The 25206-nt window shown below is 42.7% G+C and overlaps 1 protein-coding gene across 11 annotated transcripts in view; it reads left to right on the top strand.

Annotated features, from left to right (window-relative positions):
* The window catches only part of PSD3 (pleckstrin and Sec7 domain containing 3), a 739247-nt gene that overhangs the window by 220737 nt on the left and 493304 nt on the right, over positions 1 to 25206 (top strand). For 2 of the 11 annotated variants that reach the window (XM_049866075.1, XM_049866077.1), the window contains exon 1: positions 12807 to 13048. The exons of the other annotated variants lie outside the window; for them this stretch is intronic. In XM_049866075.1, coding sequence (XP_049722032.1) covers positions 13028 to 13048 — 21 coding nt within the window. In that variant the 5' untranslated portion in view covers positions 12807 to 13027. Of the gene's footprint in view, positions 1 to 12806; positions 13049 to 25206 lie in introns of those variants that run through there. 11 annotated transcript variants of the gene reach the window in all.

Here is a 25206-nt window from a genome sequence, read left to right as displayed (position 1 = left end):
AGGAAATGTCTCAATATTCACAATGTAGTTGTTGTGGCTTGGGCTAGATATAGATAATTTTTTTTTTTCTAATCAATGACATCTGCCTACAAGGGTCTCAATCTTTCAGTATCATTACCTTTAAACGTATGAATCTACTATAGAGGTTAACACTTAAATATATGTTATATATTGCATGTGTATATCCAGACATACAATATATAACACATGTACTTAAGTGTCTCTGTAACTGTATGTACACATGTATATTTATAGGGAGAAAACAAAGTACTATGACTGGCTCAAGCTACGTAGTGTAAAAGGATGGGAGAATGGGGCTCTTTCTGCCTCAGGTTCTACAAAGTGAATATGAGACAGACCGCCAGGTGTAGCTTTCAAAGGCACTGGTCTGGAGACCCTGTTCCACAATCCTGAACCGTCGGTCAGATCTAAGCATAAAGGCATGAAAGTGTGAGAATGGAGGAGGTGGTGACAGAGCTGTTGCTTGCTCTACGCCCCATTAGTGGGAGAGATGAGTGGGGAGATGTTATTCTCTATGGCCAAGCCTAGTGAGGGGACTTCAAAGAGACCCCTTAGAGAAATTTAAAATGTCTTCCCTGCAGCTTGAAGACACTAAGGATGGTGGCTTCAGTCATACCCTAGAAAGGTAATGGAGACTGTAGATGGGCCTGGCTTCCTCCCAGGAAACCTAGAGACAAGGTTTACCAACTGCTTTGTGGGTGAGGCCAGGAGAGTGCCTGCGAGACAAGGGGTGTGTGAGGGTCAAATGTTGGCCATATGCAAGAAAATTGGTATGGAGTCTATCTTCTCTGGGTCTATACAATAGGATAAGCTGGAGAAGGAGAGACTTGAGCAGAAAGAAGCTGGAGGTGTCCCTCTGGTACCCAGGGCTGAGGAACAGGGAACAGAGAACCTCACCTTTCCTTCCTTCCCACAGCTCACATCCAGCTGAAATAGGAGAGGAAATTTAATGCTATGTCAGTTTGAATTTTGGTATTACACAAGACTGGATAGTTTAATTACTGAATTGACACTGTGTTTAGAGGACCTAAACCCGTTGACCACTGCCATCAAGTCGATTCCGACTCACAGCGACCCTAAAGGACAGGGTGGAACTGCCTCATAGAGTTTCCAAGGAGCACCTGGTAGATTGAAGCTGCCGACCTTTTGGTTAGCAGCCCGTAGCACACAATCACTATGCCACAAGGGTTTCCTTAGAGGACCTAAGAGTGAGCTAAACATCTTCTAGGCTTGCCAAGTTTCCATCCAATGCCAGGGGAAAGTTTCTCCCACTCAATAAAGGGATAGTAGAAAACAATTTTGGTTACATCAGCAATGGAACTTATTGAGCATTCTGGTTATAATACATATGTAAATTTCATTAGATTTTTTTCTCTTCATACAGTTCCAAAAAGCTGTGGTTATTAGTGACTTTCTTTCATAGCAACAACAGCAACCAATAAACAAAATACCAATTAATTTATATTGGCCTGGAAACTTACATGTTAATTCAATCTGTGCTTTTAGTTAGTTCTAGAAGTATTTTTGCAAAATTTTAGTGGAGAAAAATTAGTCATATTCAGTTAGACATAAAAAATAGCTCGAAACAAAGTGAGAAATTGCTAGAATTACAGTCATACAATGCTCTCTCTTCCATTCTTCCTGAAAATAATAGAACAGAGTTGATAAAAAGAGAAGTGATGATTGCAGGATGCGGAGAGAAAGAAGAACAGAGAAACTGCTAATTAAACACTTTAGAGAGGAAAATGATTTACATAAAAATTACCCCAAAATTATTCCATGAAGGAACACCTGTTTGTTTTCCTCTTACTTCATTGGTCATTCTTTTTCCAGCTCCTTTGCTGGCTCTTACTCATCTCCCTGACATCTGAGCTTTGGAGTGGCCTAGGGCTTGGCCTTTGGATTCTCCTCTTTTCTCTTCACCTTTCACACCTTTGGTATTCTCAGTTTCCTGGCTGTAAACACTACCTCTACTCTAACTCCCAAATTTATAGCTCCAGCACTATTCTCTCTCCTGAACACTAGGCTCATATATCCAAAAGCTTGATCAATACTTCTGCTGGATGTTTAGAAGGTACCTCCAATTTAACATGTCCAAAATCGAGGGCCTGATATTTCCATACCAATCCCACTCCTCCCATGGTCTTTCCCAGCTCAGTTAATGACAACTCCATCTTTTTAATAGTTCAGGCCAAAACCTTTGGAGTCAATCTTGACTCTCTTTCACTTAAACCCTACATATATCCACCAGCAAATCCTGTTAGCTTGACCTTCAAACTATGACCAGAATTTGAACACTTCTTATCACCATCTTTATTACCACCGTGACCCAAGCACCATTATTTCTTGTCTGGATTGTTGAAATAGCCTCCTAATTCAGCCCCTGCTTCCAATGCATCATACAAAGTGATTCTGGTAAAACATAGCTCATATCAGACTTCTGCTGAAAATCCTCCAAGAGTAGTTAAAAGCCCAGATTCTTGCCATGGCCTCTGAGGGCCCACGTATTACGCCTCCATTCATACATCCTGTCTTCTACTACCTTTCCTTTAACTCCCTTGCCCTGGGAACACTGGCTTCCTTGCTAAGAAAACACCTGGCCAGGCTGCAGGGCCTTTGCACTTACAGTTCCTCACAGATCTGCAGGGCTTGCCCATTTACCTCCTTTAGGACTTTACTCAAATCTCAGCTTCTCAGGAAACTCTCTGATTATCCTTTATAAACATCCCTTCCATGCTCCCATGTTCCCTTATCTCCTTCCCTATTTAAAAAAAAAAAAGTTGCAATGGAATGGATTCCTACTCACTCATAGAGACCCTATAATACAGAGCAGAACTGCCCCACAGGGTTTCTAAGGAATAGTTGGTGGTTTCCAACTGCCAATCTTTTGGTAAGCAGCCAGGGCTCCTATTTTATTTTACTCAATAACATTTACCACCATATAGCATCCTATATATGTTTATTTATCTTGTTTATTTTCTATCTCTTCAAGTTCATTAAACTGTAAGCTCCTTGAGAGCAAGGGTGTTTTGTTTACTGCTATAGTCAGTCAGGAGCCCTGGTGGTGAAATGGTTAAGCATGGTAGGTGTTCAATAAATACCTGTCAAATAAATGAATAAAAGAATAGCGGAATGTGAAGATTGTTGAAATGTTTAGTTACCTATATGTTTAGCACAATTTAAAAAAGAAAACGAAAAGACTAGCTAAATTTTTCATGTTGTTAGTGGCCATTGAGTCAGTTCCAACTCAGGGCAGCTGTGTGTGTGCCGAGTTAAACTACTCCTCCATAGGGTTTTCAAGGCTGTGACCTTTCAGAAGCAGACTTCCAGATCTGTCTTCTTGAGGCGTCTCTGGATGGATTTCAACAGCCAATTTTTTCGCTGGCAATGGAGTGCTTAACCATTTGCACCACTGAGGGACTCCGGATTCTTCATAAAAGGGTAATAAAAAATTGGCTTAGACTTTTATTATCCATGTATATTATCATTTTTCTTATCAGACCCAGCTTAATTTAATTTGGGTCATAGGGAAAAGGTCAGTTGAGCCCAACCTATGCCTCAGCCCATACTCTGACCTAACATTTCTTACGCACTTACCACAAGGCAGTGAGTAGCTACTTCTTCCCTCTCTTTTGCCACCCCTCTGCTCTCTCGGTCACCTAAGCACCCTAACCACAGCTTTGCTTCTTGTCTCCGGATCCTCTTATCCATCCAGCATCCACTCAGTATTCAGGAGAGTCCCATGAGGCAAACGCTATGGTGAGTTTTGTCTCAAATATATTCTCTCAACCTCACATCTGTGGTTGTTAGGTGCTGTCGAGTCAGTTCCGACTCATAGCAACCCTGTGTACAACAGAATGAAACACTGCCTGGTCCTGTGCCATCCTCACAATCACTTTTATGCTTGAGGCCATTGTTGCAGCCACTGTGTCAATCCATCTTGTTGAGGGTCTTCCTCTTTTCCGCTGACCCTGTACTTTACCAAGCATGATGTCCTTCTCAGGGGACTGATCCCTCCTTGGGGTTCTGAAATTCAAATTCAACAAGATTTTAGGTAAAGTGAATATATCTTCCTTGGATAATGGCAAATTTCAATTCAATAAGAATTTACTGAGCCTCTACAAAAAAAAAAAAAAATTTTTTTTTTTTTTTTTTTCTACTATGGCCCAGGCATGGTGCTAAGAGCTAGGAATACGACAATAAAAAAACCAGACACTTATTTTCTCTACTCTAATATATCAGTGTAGCTGGTTTATGATTTATGTAGCATCCTATCTGTGCGCTGAGGCATGCAGAGAAGAACTTCTAATGAAAAATACTATAGAAGGTACAGTTGTTTAGGTATTTAAAATAAAACCTTTTCTTTAAAGGTATATTCTAGGACTTGTATGTTTGAGAATCTAATTAATAAGGAGAAGTGAACTGTAGAACAAAATGGAAAAATATTTAAATTTCTTCCTTTTTTGACATTAAATAACTGACATCTATGAAATGACAAAACTTATAATAAGTATCAACAAAAATGAGTTAATGAGTTCCAGTTTAATGTGAACATTTAGTCACTTCCTAAGAAAACCTGAAATGCTCTGAAATCCTACAGTGCATATATATGAAAGAAACTTGAGGGGTCTTCGCAAATTTGACAACAAACTAAAATTGTATCTGTTACTGTCAGTAATGAATTGTGAGGCAGGAACATTTCTAAAATGTTAATAACAAAAAAATAAATTTTGATCAACCATGCTAGAGAAAAGACTAGGCTGTGTTTCTATTCTACCTGTAAAAAGTGATGTTATAAAATCATTCCATTGCTTCACACACACTAAAAAAAACCAAACCAAACCCAGTGCCGTCGAGTCGATTCCGACTCCTAGCAACCCTATAGGACAGAGTAGAACTGCCCCAAAGAGTTTCCAAGGAGCACCTGGCAGATTTGAACTGGGGACCCTTTGGTTAGCAGCCATAGCACTTAACCACTATGCCACCAGATTTCCTCACACACACTAGGCTGGGTGTAATCAAAAAGGCAGGTAAGTGTTGGTAAGGATGTGGAGAATTGGAGCCCTCATTTGCTGCTGGTAGAAATGTAAAGCATTTCCTCAAAAAGTTAAACATAGAGTTATCGTATGACCCACCAATTTCACTCTTATGTATGTAACAAAGAGAACTGAAAACAAGTGTTGGAACCAAAACTTGTACACCAATGTTCATAGCTAAAAAGTGGAAACATCACCAATTTCCATCAACTCTTGCATGGATCAGTAAAATGTAGCTTATACATACAATGGAATATTATTCTGCAAAGAAAAAAAAAGGAATGAAGTTCTAATACATGCTACAACATGGATAGATGAACCTTGAAAACATTATGTTAAGTGAAAGAAACTAGTCACAAAAAAGCCACATATTGTGTGATTCCATTTATATGGCATGTGGAGACCAGGCCAATCTCTAGAGCCAGAGAGTAGAATAGTGGTTGCCAGGTACCGGGATATGGGGGAATGAGATGACTGGGGGAATGAGACAGCTAATGGGTATAGGATTTCTTTGTGAGGTGATGAAATGTTCTAAAATTGATCGTGGTGATAAACGCACAACTTTGTGGGCATACTGAAATCAAGAATTGTACACTTTAAATGGGTGAGCTGTAGGGTGTATGAGTGATAGCTCAATAAAGCTGTGAAAAAATCATTTCAAAGAGGTGGTCAAGAGTAGGCAATGAAAAAATGTCAGAAAAAAGTATGATTAAGGTATTTTCGAAAGTTAATTAGTAAAAATATTATGTAGGCAGTTAATGAAAATATGTCATTTTTCCTGATTGGTGGTATTTGTGGAATTTGTCAATTTAAAAAAATTTGTATTTGTTGAGATTTCTTATATTAAAAAACTATTCACTTTTGTACCAAAAACTAAGTAAATATTCCACAATTCAGGGTTTTCAGTACTTCAGACTGGCCTTCGTAAATAGTGAGGATGAACTGTATGCAGAAATAATACATGACAGAATTTCAACCACCTTTCCACTTCTTTTGAGCTCCAGTATCTAATTATCTAATGTCTTGCCTACTTTAGAGTTTCTCTGCTTCCACACCACAAACAGGAGGGTGCATGGGGAGAGCTGGGGAAAGGTTACAGTATTAGATAAGCAGAGACCAGCTCTCTTATGGACTACTGCCCCTCACTGGCGAGTTCTCCTCCCCCCTCCTGTTACCATTGTTGATTGTGTCCTCTGATATTGAACTTGGGTTTGTGATCATTCAAGCTGGGTTCCTAGAATCTCTAGGGGCTAGAATAGCAGAAATGCATATCCTTGCCCTATTTTCAATATTTCAAAAATCCTAACAAAATAATATATTTAAGCCATGATAAAATACATGCTGGCAAAATGAAATGTTAACATTGATTTGATTTGTTTGGGGCTTTATCATCTCAGTAGTGGTAGCCCTGGTTATTTTATGCTGATCACAATCCCCAACAATTATAACTTCAATTATTTAAAACGAAAAAAAAATTGAATGAGTATTTAGTATATGTGATCAGCGTCAAAGTGTAATTTTAAAACATTTGGGGTTCAGGGAGAAAAAAATAATAAAAACTTTCCTTGGTGCTAAAAATAGGAAATGTATCCTTTGAAATTACCTTTATTGAACATTTGCTATATGTTCCAGGAACTTTACATAAATTGTCATTCTGATAACAATTTTGCAAGATATTATTATACTCATTTTATGATTGAGGTCCCCTAACTAGTAATCTAATGTAAATTGAGGTCCACCCTATCTAAACCGTTGAGGTAGAATCAGTTCCGACTCATGGCGACATCACGCGTGTCAGAGTAAAACTGCGCTCCATAGGGTTTTCAATGGCTGATTTTTCAGAATTAGATCACCACACATCTGTCAGTTTATGATACTATGGTGGTTTGCATGTTGCTGTGATGCAGGAAGCTAGGCCACCGGTATTTCAGATCCCAGCAGGATCACCCATAAGTGGACAGGTTTCAGCAGAGCTTCCAGACTAAGACAGACTAGGAAGAAGGACCTGGCGGTCTTCTTCTGAAAAAAGTGGTTAGTTAAAACCTTATAAATAGCAGCAGAACATCGTCTGGTATAGTGCCAGAAGAGGAGCCCCTCAGGTTGGAAGGCACTCAAAATACAACTGGGGAAGAACTGCCTCCTCAAAGTAGAGTCAACCTGAATGACGTGGATGGAGTCACGCTTTCACAATCTTCATTTACCCATGCGGCATAACTCAAAAGGAAAAGAAACAGCTGCCAACATCCATGGGTAACAGGAACGCGGAATGTACAAGTATGAATCTAGGAAAATTGGAAGTTGTCAAAGATGAAATGGAATGCATAAAGATTGATATCCTAGGCATTACTGAGCTGAAAGGGACTGGCATTGGCCATTCTGAATCAGACAATCATATGATCTACTATGCCAGGAATGACAGATTGAAGAGGAATGTTGTCCCATTCATCATCAAAGAGAACATTTCAAGATCTATCCTGAAGTACAGTGCTGTCAATGATGGGATAATATCTATACACCTACAAAGAAGATCAGCTAATATAATTATTACTCAAATTTACACATCAACCACTAATGCCAAAGATAAGGAAATTGAAGATTTTTACCAACTTCTGCAGTCTGAAATAGATCAAACATGTAGTCAAGATGCATTGATAATTACTGGCGACTGGAATGCAAAAGTTGGAAAAAACAAGGAGGATTGGTAGTTGGAAAATATGGCCTTGATGATAGAAATGACTGTGGTGATTGCATGACAGAATTCTGCAAGACCAATGACTTATGGTGTTGGCGAAGAATACTGAATATACCACGGACTTCCAAAAGAATGAACAAATCTGTCTTGGAAGAAGTACAACCAGAATGCTCCTTAGAAGCAACGATGGCGAGACTTTGTCTCACGTACTTTGGACATGTTATTAGGAGGGGACTAGTCCCTGGAGAAGGATGTCACGCTTGGTAAAGTAAAGGGTCAGCAAGAAAGAGGAAGACCCTCGATGAGATGGATTGACACAGTGGCTGGAACAATGGGCTTAAGCATAACAATGACTTCAAGGATAGTGCAGGACCAGGCAGTGTTTCCTTCTGTGAGTCAGCAGAATCACCGGCACCTAACAACAACTTATCCATTGCAAATACCTTTTTTTTTTTTAATGACTATACACGTGGACCTCACTGGATAGAAAATACAGGAATCAAATCGACTATAGCTGTGGAAAGGAACGATGGAAAAGCTCAGTAGCATCAGAACAAGGCCAGGTGCCGCGTGTAAAACAGACATCAACTGCTCATACTGCAAGTTCAAGCTGAAGAAGAAGAAAATTAAAACAAGTCCATGAGAGCCAAAGTATGACCTTGAGTGTATTCCATCTGAACTTAGAAACCATCTCAAGAATAGATTTAACTCATTGAACACTTAAGACTAAAGACCAAACAAGTTGTTGGATGACAACAAAGCAAAAGGTCATTAAACAGGTGGGTGTAAACAGGTGGGAGAGAACGAAAATACCTAAATGGATGTCAGAAGAGACTCTGAAACTTGCTCTTAAAGTCGAGTAGCTAAATCTAATGGAAGAAATGATGAAGTAAAAGAGCTGAACAGAAGATTTCAAAGGAGGCTTATTACAAAGTAAAGTATTATAATGAAATGTGCAAAGACCTGGAGTTAGAACACCAGAAGGGAAGAATATGCCCACCATTTCTCAAGCTGAAAGAACTGAAGAAAAAATTCAAGCCTCATGTTGCAATTTTGAAGGATTTTATGAGCAAAATAACCACTGGAGGTGCAGCGGTTAAAGTGATCGACTGCTAACCAAAGGGCAGCATTTCAAAACCATCAGTGGCTACACAGAAGAAAGATATAGCAGTGTGCTTCCCTAGAGATTTACAGCCTTAGAAACCCAATGGGGTCGTTATGAGTTGGAATAAACTTGACAGCAGTGGGTTTGATGGTTTGGGTATGAGCAAAATATTGAGTGACATAGAAAGTTATCAAAAGAAGATGGAAGGAATACACAGAGTCACTGTACCAAAAAGAACTGGTTGACATTTAACCATTTTAGGAGGTAGCATATGATTAAGAATGGGTGGTATTGAGGGAAGCAGTCCAAGCTTCACTGAAGGCATTGGTGAGAAACAAGGCTCCAGAAATTGACAGAATACCAATTGAGATGTTTCAACAAATGGATGCAGTGCTGGAGGTGCTCACTTGTCTATGCCAAGAAATTTGGAAGACAGCTACCTGGCCAACTAACTGGAAGAGATCCATATTTGTGCCCATTCCAAAGAAAGGTGATCCAACAGAATGTGGAAATTATTGAACAATATCATTAATATCACACACAAGTAAAATATTGCTGAAGATCATTAAAAAATGGTTGCAGCAGTGCATTGACAGAGAACTACCAGAAATTCAAGCCAGATTCAGCACAGTGTGTGGAACGAGGGATATCATAGTTGATGTCAGATGGATCTTGGCTGAGAGCAGAGAATACCTGAAAGATGTTTACCTGTGTTTTATTGACTATGCAAGGGCATTCGACTATGTGGATCATAACAAATTATGGGTAACACTGTGAAGAATGGGAATTCCAGAACACTTAATTATGCTCATGCAGAACCTGTACATAGAACAAAAGGCAGTCTTTCAAAAAGAACAAGGGGATACTGAGTGGTTTAAAATCAGGAAAGTGCACGCGTCAGGGTTGTATCCTTTCGCCATACTTATTCAATCTGTATGCTGAGCAAATAATCTGAGAAGCTGGACTATACGAAGAACAACATGGCATCATGATTGGAGGAAGCCTCATGAGCAACATGTGATATGCAGCAACCTTGCCTGCTCAAAGTGAAGAGGACTTGAAGCACTTACTGATCAAGATCAAAGACTACAGCCTTCAGTATGGGTTACACCTCAACATAAAGAAAATAAATATCCTCACAACTGCACCAATAAGCAACATCATTGTAAACAGAGAAAAGAATGACGTCAAGGATTTCATTTTATTTGTATTCACAATCAACGCCCATGGAGGGCTCCCCCATGGAAACAGTAGTCAAGAAACCAAACAATGTATTGCACTGGGCAAATCTCCTGTAAAAGACCTCTTTAAAGGTTGAAAAGCAAAGATGTCACTTAGAGGACTAAAGTGCACCTGACTCAAGCCATGATATTTTCAATTGCCTCAATCACACACGAAGGCTGGACAACGAATAAAGAAGACCAAAGAAAATTGATGCCTTTGAACTATGGTGTTGGCAAAGAATATTGATTATACCATGGGCTGCCAGGAGAATGAACAAGTCTGTCTTGGAAAAAGTTCAGCCAGGGTGCTCCTTGGAAGCAAAATGGAGAGACTTCGTCTTGCATACTTTGGACATATTATCAGGAGGGACCAGTTCCTGGAGAAGGATATCATACTTCGTAAAGTAGAGGGTCAGTGAAAAAGAGGAAGACCCTGAATGAGATGGATTGACACAATGGCTGCAAAAACAGGCTCAGACACAGTAATGATTGGTCAAACACAGGACAGTGCCCGACTGGACTGTTTTGTTGTTATGTACAGGGTTGCTGTGAGTTGGAATGGACTCGAAGGCACCTAACAAAAACAGATCACCAGGCGTTTTTTTTTAAAGTGCTTCTGAGTGGACATGAACGTCCAACCTTTCAGTTCGCATTAACCGTTTGCCTCACTCAAGGACTCTTCCATCCAATCTACCTGTTGCCATTGTGTTGTGACCCTATAGGACAGAGTAGAGCTGCCCCATGGGGTTTCCAAGGAGCGACTGGTGGATTTGAACTGCTAACCTTTTGTTTAACAGCCAAGCTCTTATGCCATTGCATCACCGGGGCTCCCCATAAGTTTAGGTGTAGTAAGTACAGTGTTAGATTCAGCTGCAAATCACTGACCTTCTTATTAGTTGCTGGTTGATTTTCCAGGTAAAGGCCACTAGGCCTGTGGTTAAGTTCCAGGGCAGCAACTACATTTTGTACTTCATCCTACTCCTGACTTTTTGCTAAGAAATTCTTCAAACCCTACATTTCAATGAAGGCAGAAATTTACTGGGAATAAGCACACAGAGATGGTCTTCATGGGTTACTTCCGTAAAAGGAGGACTTATAAAAGGGAACTAGATGCAAATAGCTGGGGTGCTTTAAAATCTACACATCTGCCTATACTGCTACTCAGGCAGGGGAAGCATGGACCACCAGTCATTTTTCAAAGGTAAAAAACCAGGTAGGAATGGATTTATTTAAGTGCATCCGCTCCCTCATTCTGGCTTCTCTGGTGGGTGACACTGGCTGACACTGAGATGGGAGATGGGCCAGTCAAAGCAGAAGTAGGGGATCACATGGCTGCTGTGGCTTCACGGCAGCCTGGCTGAGCTCTAACTCAGTGGACCTACGTTAAACTCAACCAACAGCTGAGGACGAAGAGCAGCTGGACTGGTTCCTTGAGCCACCTGACCTTGACCCCCAACTCTAAGCTTGGTCATTTAGTTGTTTTCCTTTATTTGGATATCTTCTACTGAACACACGAAACAAGACTAGTCTGTGTGACATTAAAGCTCTAATAGAAATATACAGTGAACATCGAGCAGCTGGTTAGAGGTGGTTAGATCAGACAGGTGTTGAATTTTAAGGTGTAGTGCTCTTTACTTGCAACAGATCTTACAGATAGGAAAAACCCTTTGCTGAAAGAGGGTAGTTTTTAGGTCTGTCGTCTCTGGTTGTGCAGTGGTTAAGAGCTATGGCCGCTAAGCAAAGGGTGGGCAGTTCGAATCTACCAGCCGCTCCTGGGAAACCCCGTAGGACAGTTCTACTCTGTCTTCTAGGGTAACTATGAGTTGCAATCGACTCCACGGCAGCGGGCTTGGTTTTTGGTTTTCTCTTTCCCAGGGGAGGGCTGGTTTTCAGCCCCTGCTTCTGCGGCACGTAATAAAGGGGAAAAGATAAAAAAGGCACCATGTGGTTTTCTGACTTAAAACGTAGTTTTTAATGACCTACCCCTCAAATGCCCTTTCGGTATGACATTAGTCCCCAGAGAAGAGTGCGGCGTGGACGTGAGCGCCTGTTTTCCGAAAGGCGGCACGCACTTGGGGCAGGCAAACCAAAAAAAAAAAAAACCAAAAAAATTTTTTTTTTTGTTTGCCTGCCCCAGGTGCGTGCCGCCTTAATGGTGCATAAATGGACGGACGGGCAACCGCGGCTAAAGGCTCCGGCGGCGGGCCGTCCGAGGAGCCCCCTCAGAGAGTCAACACGACCCCAAGTGACTCTCCGCTTGGCGCGGTCCGTCCCTGCCCCGGATCCCGAGGGGAGGCCTGGGCGTGTGTCCCGGGCCAGCGCGCGACCTGGCGCTCCGCGACGCGCCCCGGGACCCAGCCGGACGGCGCTTACATCTCCCCGCCGCCCACCTCCCAACTCGCGGCTTCCCTCACGCGGCCCTTCCCGAGCGGAAACACCGTCGCAAGCGCCTCTCACTTTTCTTAGGGTGGCAAAACTGTGACGGGAGAAGACAAAGCAACAGGCAGGTTTCCGTTCTCAGGCTGCGCGAGCGCGTGGCGCGCGAAGGCTGCGGCGGGGTCCGGCAGCCAAGGCAGCGCCCCCAGGGCTTCGACCCCGCCCCCCGATCCGGGGCCCGGCCCCGCCCCCCGCGCCCAGGGCTTCGGCCCCGCCCCCGCCGCTCCGGGGCTCCGGCCCCGCCCCCCGCGGCCCCGCCGCTTTCGCTTTGACGCCGCTGGGGGCCGGGCCGGCGGCCGCGGCGTGGGATCCGCAGCCTCTGCCGCCTCCGCCAGGGTGCGCGCCGGGCGCTGCCGCGGGGCCCCTCAGCCGCAGCCGTCGGCAGTCCCGGGAGCCCAACAAAGAGTGGCGATGCGCCGGCCGGCGGCAGTCGAGTCCTGAGCGCGGGCCCGGCCCCGGAGCCCGGCAGCCCCGGCGGCGGTTTCGGCGCGGCGGCCGGCGCGGGAGATGGAAGATGGAAGAAAGCAGTGCTGCGGTGAGGCTCGAGGCCAGGGCTGACTGGGTGGAAGGGGGTGTGTGGGATCGGACTCGGGTTTCCACCTTCCGCTGGACGTTTGTGTTGCTTTTTCGCCCCCTGCCCTCCGGGATCCCGGGGCCAATCGTGGTTGCCCTGTCGTCAGGTTCTGGTAACTGTTTTCCTTTTGCCGTTTTTTCCTTTGTGCTTGTTAAGATCCCAGAAGCGCCAACTTTGTGGTGTTCAGATTTAGGGGTTTTAATTCAGCCTCCCGCTTTGAAAGCGCAAGAGTCGGAAGAAATGTCCAAGTAACTCATTCTTGCTTACTGATCAAATGCAGGAAAGCATTAAAGAGGACCCAACGTGCCGATTCTGACGACTCTGCCCAGTCAGCTCTTGTATTTAGGGACCATCACGTTTCTCTGTCAGAAAGGAAAATAAAAAACAAACTTGGCATTGGGCGAGCAAACAGACAAGGAAAGATTATATGGTGTAATGTTCCATGTAGTTTTTAAAGACATTTCAATCATTTTGTTTTACATGCATTTACATTTATCGGCTGTTTTCAGCCGTAAGTTTTGGCAAATGATGTCCTGAGATTTTTTTTAAAACCACTTGACATAGAACGTGAGTTTAGAATGTTGTCGGTGACCTTAAGTGATAAATGTTTAGTTTTGCTATTCACCTCAGTGTTAAAGGGGGTGAAACACCCAATAGGCAGAGGTGTAATGGGCTTTATATTGTCATTTACCAAAGACCTGATTCGCCTGATAATGAGAACCAGGATTTCCGCCCCAGAATAACTCTTGAGTGGGTCCAGGTGTTGGTGTAGGAAAGAGGGAGAGCTGGAAGATGACCCTAAGTGAGATTCTGGGAACAAATACTTCAATTCATTAATTACGTTTGAGTATGCCTGAAGGATCTTGCCAAGCACAATAGACAGGTAAGGCAGGATGTCTGTGCTCCAGGAGAGATTTCTGCCTAGGTAACCATGGAGAATGGCAGAGGAAGGAGAGGCCCTGGCCCAAAGGCTTGGAAGTCCTCAGAGAGGAGCTGGTGGTTGAAGTAGACCTTAAAGGGGAGGCGTTGGTTGGCTTTTTGTGAGATGTGAGGGAAAGGATATTCCCTGCTGAAGGAAAGGAAATGTACTTTTTATCCTTTTTGAAGAAATACTTTCCCATCCTTCCTTTTCTTAGAATATTTACAAATCTAGAAGTTGTGTTTTGAAAAGTCACTGGATTCCTTTTCAGTAGTTAAAAATGCAATATGCTGAACCAGACCAGTAAACAATACAGAATAAATTAACACTTTCCCAACCAATATCAGTGACTTGCTGTGTATCTTTCCACAGCTTTCTTTTATCAATCCACAAAGCATACTAGAAATACATTATTTTGTCTTGTCAGATAGTTCGTTAATGTAAACGGTTTTGTACCAGAAGCGGCGGAGTGGTACAATGGAAAGCATTTGGACTAGTAGTTAGGACATCTGGATTATTGGTTTTGCCACTGAATGGATGAGTTTTCACCACTGTCTGTGGCTCACGTTTCCTCTATAGGATGAAGAAGTTTCTTTTTTAAGGGCTTTTTAAAAAACCCAAAACCAAACCCACTGCTGTTGAGTCAATTCTGACTCATAGCGACCCTATAGGACAGAGTAGAACTGCCCCCATAGAGTTTCCAACAAGCACCTGGCGGATTCGAACTGCTGACCTCTTGGTTAGCAGTCATAGTACTTAACCACTAGCCCTAGTATTTTATGGTTCCATGTGTAGACTTGCGTACACGTGATTTATTCAATGATGGACCCTTAACTTCACATTCTGAATATTTCTCTGTGTTGTGTATGATCAGCATTCTTATCTTGGCCGTAGAATGCGGGAGTGATAAAACTGCAGAGCTAAAATAACTTTATTCAGGTGAAATTCTGCAGTCGAATGCCATTTTTGAAAATGCAAGCACAAGAAGCTTGATTTGCAAACCTCAACATGTGTTGGCTTTTAAAAAGTTTTGTTGACACTGTTCTTTTCTGATCAAAGAATAATAAATACTTTATGTACATTGCTGTTAGGAGGTTCAGTTTTGCTTTTAATTAAATAACTAGCAATAAAAATTAAAAAAAAAAGAAGGGAAACCTTGGCAATTCTTATAGGCTAGTAAATCTTGCTGCTTTTCCAAATCCTTGGTATTAGTGTATTTCTTTGTCAACCCAATAGAAACTATTAGGGTAGGATTTAGTTTGGCATTATATTGCGGGGGGAGGGGGGAGTCTAAGGCATTACTACTTCAGAGGTGATTTTCTTTTTCTGAAGAAACTCTGGATTGATTTTTCATGCATTATTCTCAAGCTAAGATACCTAGACAGTAATGGGTTAATTTCAGCCTTGGTACTGGTGCAAAAACTGTGTGAACAATAAAATGTGTGTGCTTTGGCCTCAAGACTGGCATGTTTGAGGCTCACCTGAGGTAATGGTGTGATCTAGCAATTATAAAAAGAGCATTTCTTTGGGCTTGGGTTGGATTAGGAAGTGAGTAATGGGTGGTGATCCTTCGTAATTTTTAGAACTTAATATAGACATGATTGAGGTTTAGGCAGTGTGTGAAAAATAATCTGGCGATCAGTTGGTGTCCTGGTCACCTAGTTCTGCTATAACAGAAATACCACAAGTGGATGGCTTTAACAAAGAGAAATATATTCTCTCACAGTCTAGTAGGCTACAAGTCCAAAATCAGGGCATCAGCTCCAGGGGAAGGCTTTCTCTCTCTGTTGGCTCTGGAGGAAGGTCCTTGTGATGCAACAGTCTTCCCCTGGTCTGGGAGCATCTCAGCACAGGAACCTCAGGTCCAAAGGACGAGCTCTGCTCCTAGCACTGCTTTCTTGGTGGTATGGGGTCCCCATGTCTCTGCTCACTTCCCTCTTCTTTGTCTCAAAAGACATTGGCTTATGACACTACCTAATCTTGCAGACCTCATCAGTTTCACTGCAGCTAATCCATCCTATTACATCACGGTGATGGGATTTATAACACATGGAGAAATTACATCAGATGATAAAATGGTAGACAGTCTTACAATCATACAGTCATACAAGGGAATCATGACCTAGCCAAGCTGACAGATATTTTGGGGGGATACAATTCATTTCATGACAGCTGGTGACCAAAGTCCGCATACTTTAGGATGTGCATCACGCTTACAGAAAGCTGGGGCTCTGGTCTCACCTTGAATCACTATTGGTGGAAGAGTTTTCAACATACTGGTGTCATTCCCAGACCATCTGGGCCAAGTACTGGGGTCCTTAGCTTCCCTTTGCTAAAAGTGAAGGTATTTCCATTTGAATATTGCCTCTCAGTTCTTGAGTTCTTTTACGGTTGAAGTAGCCTCGCCTTATTTTAGGGGAGTGCAAGATCCAGGTGAGATTCTCAGAGCGTTTGTTCACAGTGTCAGTGTCTCAGTAGCTTGTGTTATTTGTGATATTCTATGCAGACCCAGAGGTTTTCTGGAAAGAGTTTGAAGAGTGGCAGTGTTTTTTGAAAGAGTGTGTCCCTTAGGACCTTTCCTTTGTTTCAGAGTCCCAGGACCATCTTTCAAAGATATTTTTCAAAAGCTTCAAATTTAGCAGTGTTAGTTGTATAACCACATGGGCAGTGGCAACTACTGTCACAGTTTGTAGTGAAGAAAAAGGATAATTTGCAACATGTAGTTATCAAGTTATTCTCAAATCCAAATGACCAGATCTTCACATCTCATTGGAAAATGAAGTATAACTCATAACATTAATAATGACCCTTTGCATATGCTGTTTTATTTATACAAAAATAGCACATGTCCTTGTGGTTCTTGTTTGCAATACTAAGTAAAGATTTTTCACTGTGCCCAGAAGGTCAACAAACGAGAGCCCAGTTGGTGCAGGGTGGGCCCGGACTTTGTTGACACTCGGGCATTTTCTCTCCTGGGACACACGTGGTGCAAGGGAGCACCAGTTTCTTCCTCCATGTGAGAGTCACGCCCTAGCCAGGGCAAGCCACTCAGTCCTCCGCGCTTGCCTACGAGTGAATGGCCATCAGGTTTGAAGCTCCCTTTTCTCTGAGCACAACTCAAGCACAGGAATCAGAATAATTTATACATGTCAATGGATATTTTTTAAAGTTTATCTTTGGAATTAGGGACCTAGGGTAAGTGACAAAATTAACATTTTGATCTGAGCCTGAGGCTCTTAATAGGGTTTTTATGTGGGCTCTGGGTCTTCTGACAAACAGCATTTTCCTTTTAAGTTTCATCTTACGTCTTAAGTTTTGGAGAGTGCTTACTTTTAAGTGATGTTTTTCAGGCATGGTGCATTGCCATTATTACCGGGAATATTTATTCAGGTCTTACTGTGAGCTGTAACATGGATTAGCTCCTCTGGTCCCCATGGCAACCCCATGAGGTCGGTACTGCCCTTCATTCTTTCAGTGAGGAAACTGAAGTATGGAGCAACCCACTGCTGTCGAGGTTCAGTAATTTGCACAAGACCCCACAGTTTATAAGAGGCAGAGCTGAGATTTAAACTGAGGTAGTCCAATGCTCTTTACCACCAGTCTGCTTTTATGTACTCAAAGTTGGCATTGTCTGTTGCAGAAACTGAGCTTTTTGGTACTAATATTTAGATTCTTTGGGTCTTTGAATCTGAAAATTGGATGACAAACTCACCAACAACCATGGCTTTATGTATCTGTTGGCTTAAGTCGTGGGAGCTAGAATTGTTGTTTGGCTCAGGAGATGGAAATTGTTTATTTTTCTTTCAAAAACACATGTAGTGTCTAAAGGGATTACTGTAGGACCATAGAAATAAGTAATTGATTGGAATTCAAAATAAAGGAGATTAATAATTTAGTTATTACTTTATACTGAATATAAGGTTTACCTAATTTAACTTCTAATTACATCATCTCAGAGAAATGATCTAGACTTTTCTACAACCAGCAGGTATTGACACAGGGAAGGCTGCTTTTCCTTGTTATTTCTTCCCATGAACTGGGGCTTAAGAGGTTGTTGAGCAAAGGAGTCTGCAACAATGAGGAGGAGGATGGGGAATGAGCAAGGGCATTAATAAGAAGATCAGGCGGCAGCTGCTCCCTGTTTCTCTGCCTTCTGTTCCGAGACACTTGCTAAGAAAAAGTGAATTATAGAAATGGAGCAGCTTGGTTCGTCCCATGGCTATTTGGTCTGTGGGCAAGGGAAGTAGAAATTTTTAAATAGAAGCAGCTGTAGCTTCTTTTGTTTGGCCTCCAGGAGATTATTGGTTAAGGGCCAATGGAACTGCTTTTCTCCATACATGAAAACTTACATGCTTTTCTGGATTTTGATGTAAAAACTTTTATTTTCCAAAAAGTCATTTGATAAGCACAGTGTGTATTGAGTCATAAGACTCTGAGGGAAGGGGAAATCTAGGCTTGAGAGTGAGCAGTACAGTCAATGCAATGAGATGATTGCTGATTTTGTCATTATATTCTTTTCAAGTTACGTTATATTGGAAAAATGCTGAGAAATTGGCAACAGGCTGTGTGATCTTCCAGACCATCCTCCCTGACTTCCCTTCACATCTCTAACAGCTGCCAGTACTGGGTGTTGGAAGAAGCAAGATGTTTTCTTGGGTCTGAAACTTTCCAATTAAATATCAGAGTTCCTTTTCGGTAAATGTTTATGTTCTGCAGATCCATTTCTAGTGACTCCAGAGATTCCATGCACTGCCTACCCCACCTGGTGATGCTTGCTTCTCTCGGTTAATAAATCTCCTGTGTAGAAAAAACCTCATTGCTTTGGTGAGCTAATGTCTGTAAGTAAATCAGAACAGGAACTAAAATACAGATGTTTTTGTGATTTTTATTCATTCAGTCATTCAACAAATATTGATTAACTGTTTACCATGTGCTCAGCCTTGTCTTAGGTAGGCAGCAAGAAACTTGCCCACTGACCACTAAGAGTATCTACCAAGAACATTCATAGGCTCTTGGGTCATACAATCGGTCAATACTGAAAATCCTGTACCTGAAAACTTGGGATTTGCAAACTTCGATAGAATCAGTGAAGTTATTCTTTAAATCAGCATTGTCCAATGGAACTTTCTGCTGTGATGGAAATGCCTTACATATGCGCCGTTTAGGAGGGTGCTCAGTAGCAGCGTATGGCTACTGGACACTTGAAATGTGGCTTGTGAGATTTAGAAACTGAATTTTAAATTTTATTTAATTTCAATTAGTTTAAATTGAAGTAGCCTCATATAGTGACTATTGTTTTGGTTAGCGCAGTTCTGGAGCACCAGGGCTTTGGTAGATGATGTTCACTGCCCTGGGCTGGCATTTTCCCCTTGCCCATCTGCATGCTCAGGTTGTGTTTACCCACTGGCGTTGCTAAGTTTTGAGTATGTACATATTTACCGCACCATGTCGCCTAAGTGCAAAAGCCACAAGAGTGTATGGGAGGCAGGAGATATTAATGAAAATGAAAGTAGAGATAAAATCATTGAGGATGATGTGAAGAAGAAAAATGTATTTGACAGTAGAAACTATTCTGAAAAGAACAATTGACAACACTCAGGAAGATGGAGGAAAGCTTTTGATAAATTGGAAAAACTTTCAAGTGTCTGGCTAGAGGAGCAGCATCAGAGTCTGCTGTTGGCTGGTATTAATTCAAGAGATGGCCAGGAATTGTCGGAGAAGTTATAGAGATGGTGAAAATGCTGTAGTAATTTTTTTCTTTTTGTTGCAAGCCCTGGATGGTTTCATAGCGTCAAACTCCCTTTGAATTTGCTTAGCATCACAATGAGTATCCACGTGGGTAGTGTAGAATATCAGAGTGGCTTAAGGTCTTTCCGAGGACACCAGCAGAGCTGTCTTAGAGGTCCATTATTTTCAATGTATGTGAAGCTGATTAGGAAAGATGCCTGGGTTGTATAAATCTTGGTAGGAGTATGCCTGATTTTAAAACTGTGTTTAAATACAGGTGCTTCTGTACCATGGTTAGAGAAAGAGAAAACTAAAATGGGACAGTGGAGTGGCAAAAAACAAACGAACAAAAAACAAAAAACTTGTTCTTTATTCCCAAATATTTTTTAGTGCAAGGTCTAGGGGGTTGTTGTCAGTTGCCATCGAGTCGATTCTGTCTCATGGCGACCCCATGTACGTGGAATAGAACTGCTCCATAGTGTTTTCAAGGCTGTGACTTTTAAGAAGCAAATTGCCAGGCCTCTCTTCCCAGGTGGCTCCAGGTGAGTTCGAACCACCAACCTTTCAGCTAGTAGTTGAGTGCTTAACTGTTTGCGCCACCCAGGGAGACCCCAAATATCTTTTAGTGAAAAGTCTGGGTGAGGCAAGTCCAAGGTTTCTCCAGGGACAGCCATGTAGGAGCAGCCTTGAGTGTAGCATGTGAGAAACCTTGAGAAAATTCTCCCATTTTACTTTACATTGGTTGGAGTAGATTCCAATGCAAAGACATTCGACTGTTCAGATTGTGACAAATTATGGATAACATTGTGAAGAATGGGAGTTCCAGAGCACTTAATTGTGCTCATAATGTACACCTGTGCATAGACCAAGCTGCAGTTGTTGGAACAGAACAAGGGGATACTGCATGGTTTAAAATCCGGAGGTGCGTGTCTAGGTTGCATCTTTTCACTATACCTATTCAATCTGTAGCAGTTCGAATCTGCCAGGTGCTCCTTGGAAGCTCTATGGGGCAGTTCTGCTCTGTCCTCTAGGGTTGCTATGAGTCGAAATCAACTCGACAGCACTGGGGTTTTTTTTTTTTTCAATCTGTATGCTGAGCAGATAATCTGAGAAACTGGACTATATGAAGAAGAAGGGGCATCAGGATTGGAGGAAGACTCATTAACAGCCTGCTTTATGCAGATGATACAACCTTGCTTGCTGAAACTGAAGAGGACCTGAAGCAAATACTGATGAAGATCAAAGACTACAGCCTTCAGTATGGATTACACCTCAACATAAAGAAAACAAAAATCCTCACAACTGGACCAATAAACAACATCGTTATAAATGGAGAAAGACTGAAGTTGTCAAAGATTTCATTTTACATGAATCCATAATCAATGCCTGTGGAAGTAGCAGTCAAAAAAATGACACATTACATTGGGCAAATCTGCTGCAAAAGAGCGTTTTAAAGCATTAAAAAGCAAAGATGTCACTTTGGGGATTAAGATACGCCTCAATCAAGCCATGGTATTTTCAGTTGCCTCATATGCATGCAAAAGTTGAAAAAGGAATAAGGAAGACCAAAGAAGAATTGATGCGTTTGGGTTATGGTGCTGGGGAAGAATATTGAATATACCATGGACTGCCAGAAGAAGAGCAAATGTGTCTTGGAAGGAGTATATAGCCAGAATGCTCCTTAGAAGTAAGGATGGTGCGACTCTGTCTCACGTACTTTGGACATGTTATCAGGAGGGACCAATCACTGGAGAAGTACATCATGATTAGTAAAGTAGAGAGCCAGCAAAAGAGAGGAACACCCTGAAGGAGATGGATTGACATAGTGGTTGCCACAGTGGGCTCAAGCGTAACAATGATTGTGAAGATGGCACATGACCGGGCAATATTTCGTTCTTTTGTACACAGGGTCAGTATAAGCCAGATCTGACTGAACAGCACCAAACAACAACAGCAGTTTCCAATGACTTTAATCACACGACATAGTAGTATTAAGAGATGTCCTAAGACATCTCCTGACATACTTTGCTTTCCCTCCATTGTGTAATATCAATTCTATTTCCCCTTGATAATCAGGAAAAATCACACCAGCCAGTAATGGTAACTCTCTCCACTGCCTGTTGATCGAGAGACATGAGAGCCCAAAGTGGCCAGATGGCATTCTTAACTTCCAGTTCAGTGGAATGAGTGTTGTGTCTCCAGGTGGGAATATCCCTTCCTTTGGAACTTAGACCCCTAAGCCCGCAGACAGATCTGAGGGTTGTGGAGACAGGAAGCAAAAATTTTGCAAGTGGATCACTAGGAGTAATGGTGAGTGGTGCCACTGCCATTCCCACCCCTTGATTCCTGAACCCATGAATCCTGGCTGTGGGAGAAACAGCACCATATATTGCATGCTGGTTTAGAGCATATGCAGCCTTCTGGAGAACATTGCCCCAGCCCTGCAAGGTATTGCTGCCTAGCTGGCATCGTAATTGTGCCTTTAGAAGGCCACTCCATCATTCTGTCAAGCCAGCTGCTTTAGGATGATGGGGAACAAGGCAAGACCAGTGAATTCCATGAGCACGGGCCCATTGCCACACTTCATTTGCTGTCAGGTGAGTCCCTTGATCCGAGGTAATGTTGTGTGGGATACCATGTCAATGAATAAGGCATACTGTAAGTATACAACGGTAGTTTTGGCAGAAGCGGTGCATGGAGGGAATGCAAATCCATATCCAGAGTAAGTGTCTATTCCAGCAAGAACAAAACGGTGCCATTTCTATGTGGAAGTGGTCCGATGTAATCAACTTGCCACCAGGTTGCTGACTGATCACCTCTTGGGGTGGTGCCATTTCGGGGACTCGGTGTTCGTCTCTGCTGCTGGCAGGTTGGGCATTCAGCAGTGGCTGTAGCCAGGTCAGCCTTTGTGAGTGTAAGTCCGTGTTGCTGAGCCCATGCATAACTTCCATTCTGCCACGTATGGCTGCTTTGTTCATGAGCCCACTGGGCAGTGATTGGAGTGGTTGGTGAAAGAGGCTGGCTAGTATCCAAAGAACCCGTCATGCTATCCGCTTGTTAAAATCCTCCTCTGCTGAGATCACCCTTTAGTGAGCATTCACATGAGACACTTGTATATTTTCACTTCTTTGTCCTATTCATAGAGGTCTGTCCATACACCTCTTACCCATACCTCCTTCTCTCCAATTTTGCAGTCATGTTCCTTGCAAATCCCTGACCGTCCAGCCAAACCATCAGCCACAGACCATGAATCAGTATACATTCTCACATCTGGCTATCTCTCCTTCCAAGCAACAGGAACAAACATGTTGCTCAAAGTTCTACCCGCTGGGCACATTTCTCTTTACCACTGTCCTTCAGAGAGGTCTCAGAAAAGGGTGGCAGTACTGCTGCTGTCCACTTTGAGTGGTGCCTGCATATCAGGCAAAACCGTCTGTAAAACCAGGCACGAGTTTTCTCTTCCTCAGTCAATTGATTGTAAGGAACTTTCCATGAGGCTATAGGTGCAGACTGGGAGGAGGAACATAATGTGACAGGAGTGGGGACTGTGGGCATTTGGACTTCTCCCTCATATAACTTATTTTACCTTCAGGTGCTGCTGGGGCCCAAACTCATACATACCACTTTAATTTGGAGTGCTGCTTTGCACGTCAGACTTTATGACTCTGTGGGTCAGACAATACCCAGTTCATGACAGGCAGCTCAGGCCACATAGTGGCTTGGTGGCACATAGTTTAGTGTTCAGTCTCTATTAAGGCCCAGAAACAAGCCAAAAGCTGTTTCTCTAAAGGAAAATAGTTACCTGCAGAGGATGATAGAGCTTTGCTCCAAAATCCTAAGGGCCTTCACTGTGATTCACCAATGGGGCTTGCTGAAGGCTCTAAACAGCATCTCTTTCTGCCACTGGCATGCCAGGACCATTGTATCAGCTGGATCATATGGCCCAAGTGGCAGAGTGGCTCGCATGGCAACCTGAACCTGTTACAGAGCCTTCTCTTGTTCTGGGCCCCACTCAAAAATTAGCAGCTTTTCAAGGTACTTGATAAATAGGCTGGAGTGGCACACCCAAATGAGGGATATGTTGCATCCAAAATCAAAGAGGCCTACCAGGTGTTGTGCATTCTTTTTAGTTGTAGGAGGACCCGGGTGTAACACCTTATACTTCACTTGAGAAGGAATAGCTTGACATGCCTCACATCACTGGACCCCTAGAAATGTCACTGAGGTAGAAGGCACCTGAATTTTTGTGGGATTAATTTCCTGCACTGTAGCACACAAATGTCTTACCATTAAGTCTAGAGTCATTGATTTTTCTTCCTTACTGGGTCCAGTCAGCATAATGTCATTAATGTAATGGACCAGTGTGATGTCTTGTGAAAGAGAAAAGTGATCAAGGTCCTTGTGGACTAAATCATAACATAGGGCTGGAGAGTTGATATACCTCTGAGGTGGGATGGTAAAGGTGTATTGCTGGCCTTGCCAGCTGAAGACAGACTGCTGGAGTTCCTTCAAAACCGAAATCGAGAAAAAGCCATTGGCCGGATCAATAGGTGCACACCAGGTACCAGAAGATGTGTTAATCTTCTCAGGCAGTGAAACCACATCTGGAACCGCAGCTGCAGTTGGAGTGGCCACCTGGTTACGTTTGCGATAATCCATTGTCATTCTCCAAGATACATCTGTTTTTTTTGCACAGGCCATGTAGGCAAGTTGAATGGAGGTGTGATGGGAATTACCGCCCCTGTATCCTTTTTAAGTCCTTGATGGTGTCAGTGATCTCTGCAGTCCCTCCAGGAATACAGTACTGCTTTTGGTTTACTGTTTTCCTAGGTAGGGGCAGTTCTAATGGCTTCCACTTGGGCTTTGCTGACATAATAGCCCTTATTCCACATGTCAGGGGTCTGATGTGGAGGTTCTGCCAGTTGCTGAGTATGTCTATTCCAATTATGTATTCTGGAATGGGAAATCACTATAGGATGGGTTCACATACCCACTGGATCCACTGTAGATGTGGAGGCTAGCAAGTCCCAAATCTGTGGGTCAGGCATCAGGCTGGATGCTGATGAATCCAAAATCGGCAGATGTGATGGAGGCCGCTGGCTCATGGGGCTGTAGGGGCTGGCAGATCCCCAAAGCGGCGGGTCAGATGGCAGGCTTCTGACAAATGTCCCAAGAACTGGAGGTCAGAGGATGACAAGTCAGAAGCAAGATCCAGAGAGAGTGCTCTTTGCCAGAACATCTGTGTGTATTAGATGCAGGCTGCACCCCCAAGGAAACTCCCCATTCAGCTGATTGAACGCTCACATCAGGTCACAAAATGGAGGATGATTCTATAATACCTACTCAACCACTGAGAATCATGACCTAGCCAAGTTGACATACAACCTTAACCATCACAGCAGTCATTCAGCAAATATTTGTTCAATGTGTGAGTTAAACACCACAGGCTATAAAACAACTAATTACACCCTCC

Source organism: Elephas maximus, chromosome 22 (genome assembly GCF_024166365.1).
Source record: "Elephas maximus indicus isolate mEleMax1 chromosome 22, mEleMax1 primary haplotype, whole genome shotgun sequence".
Classification (NCBI taxonomy): Eukaryota; Metazoa; Chordata; class Mammalia; order Proboscidea; family Elephantidae; genus Elephas; species Elephas maximus.
This window is presented reverse-complemented; position numbering and strand designations above follow the sequence as displayed.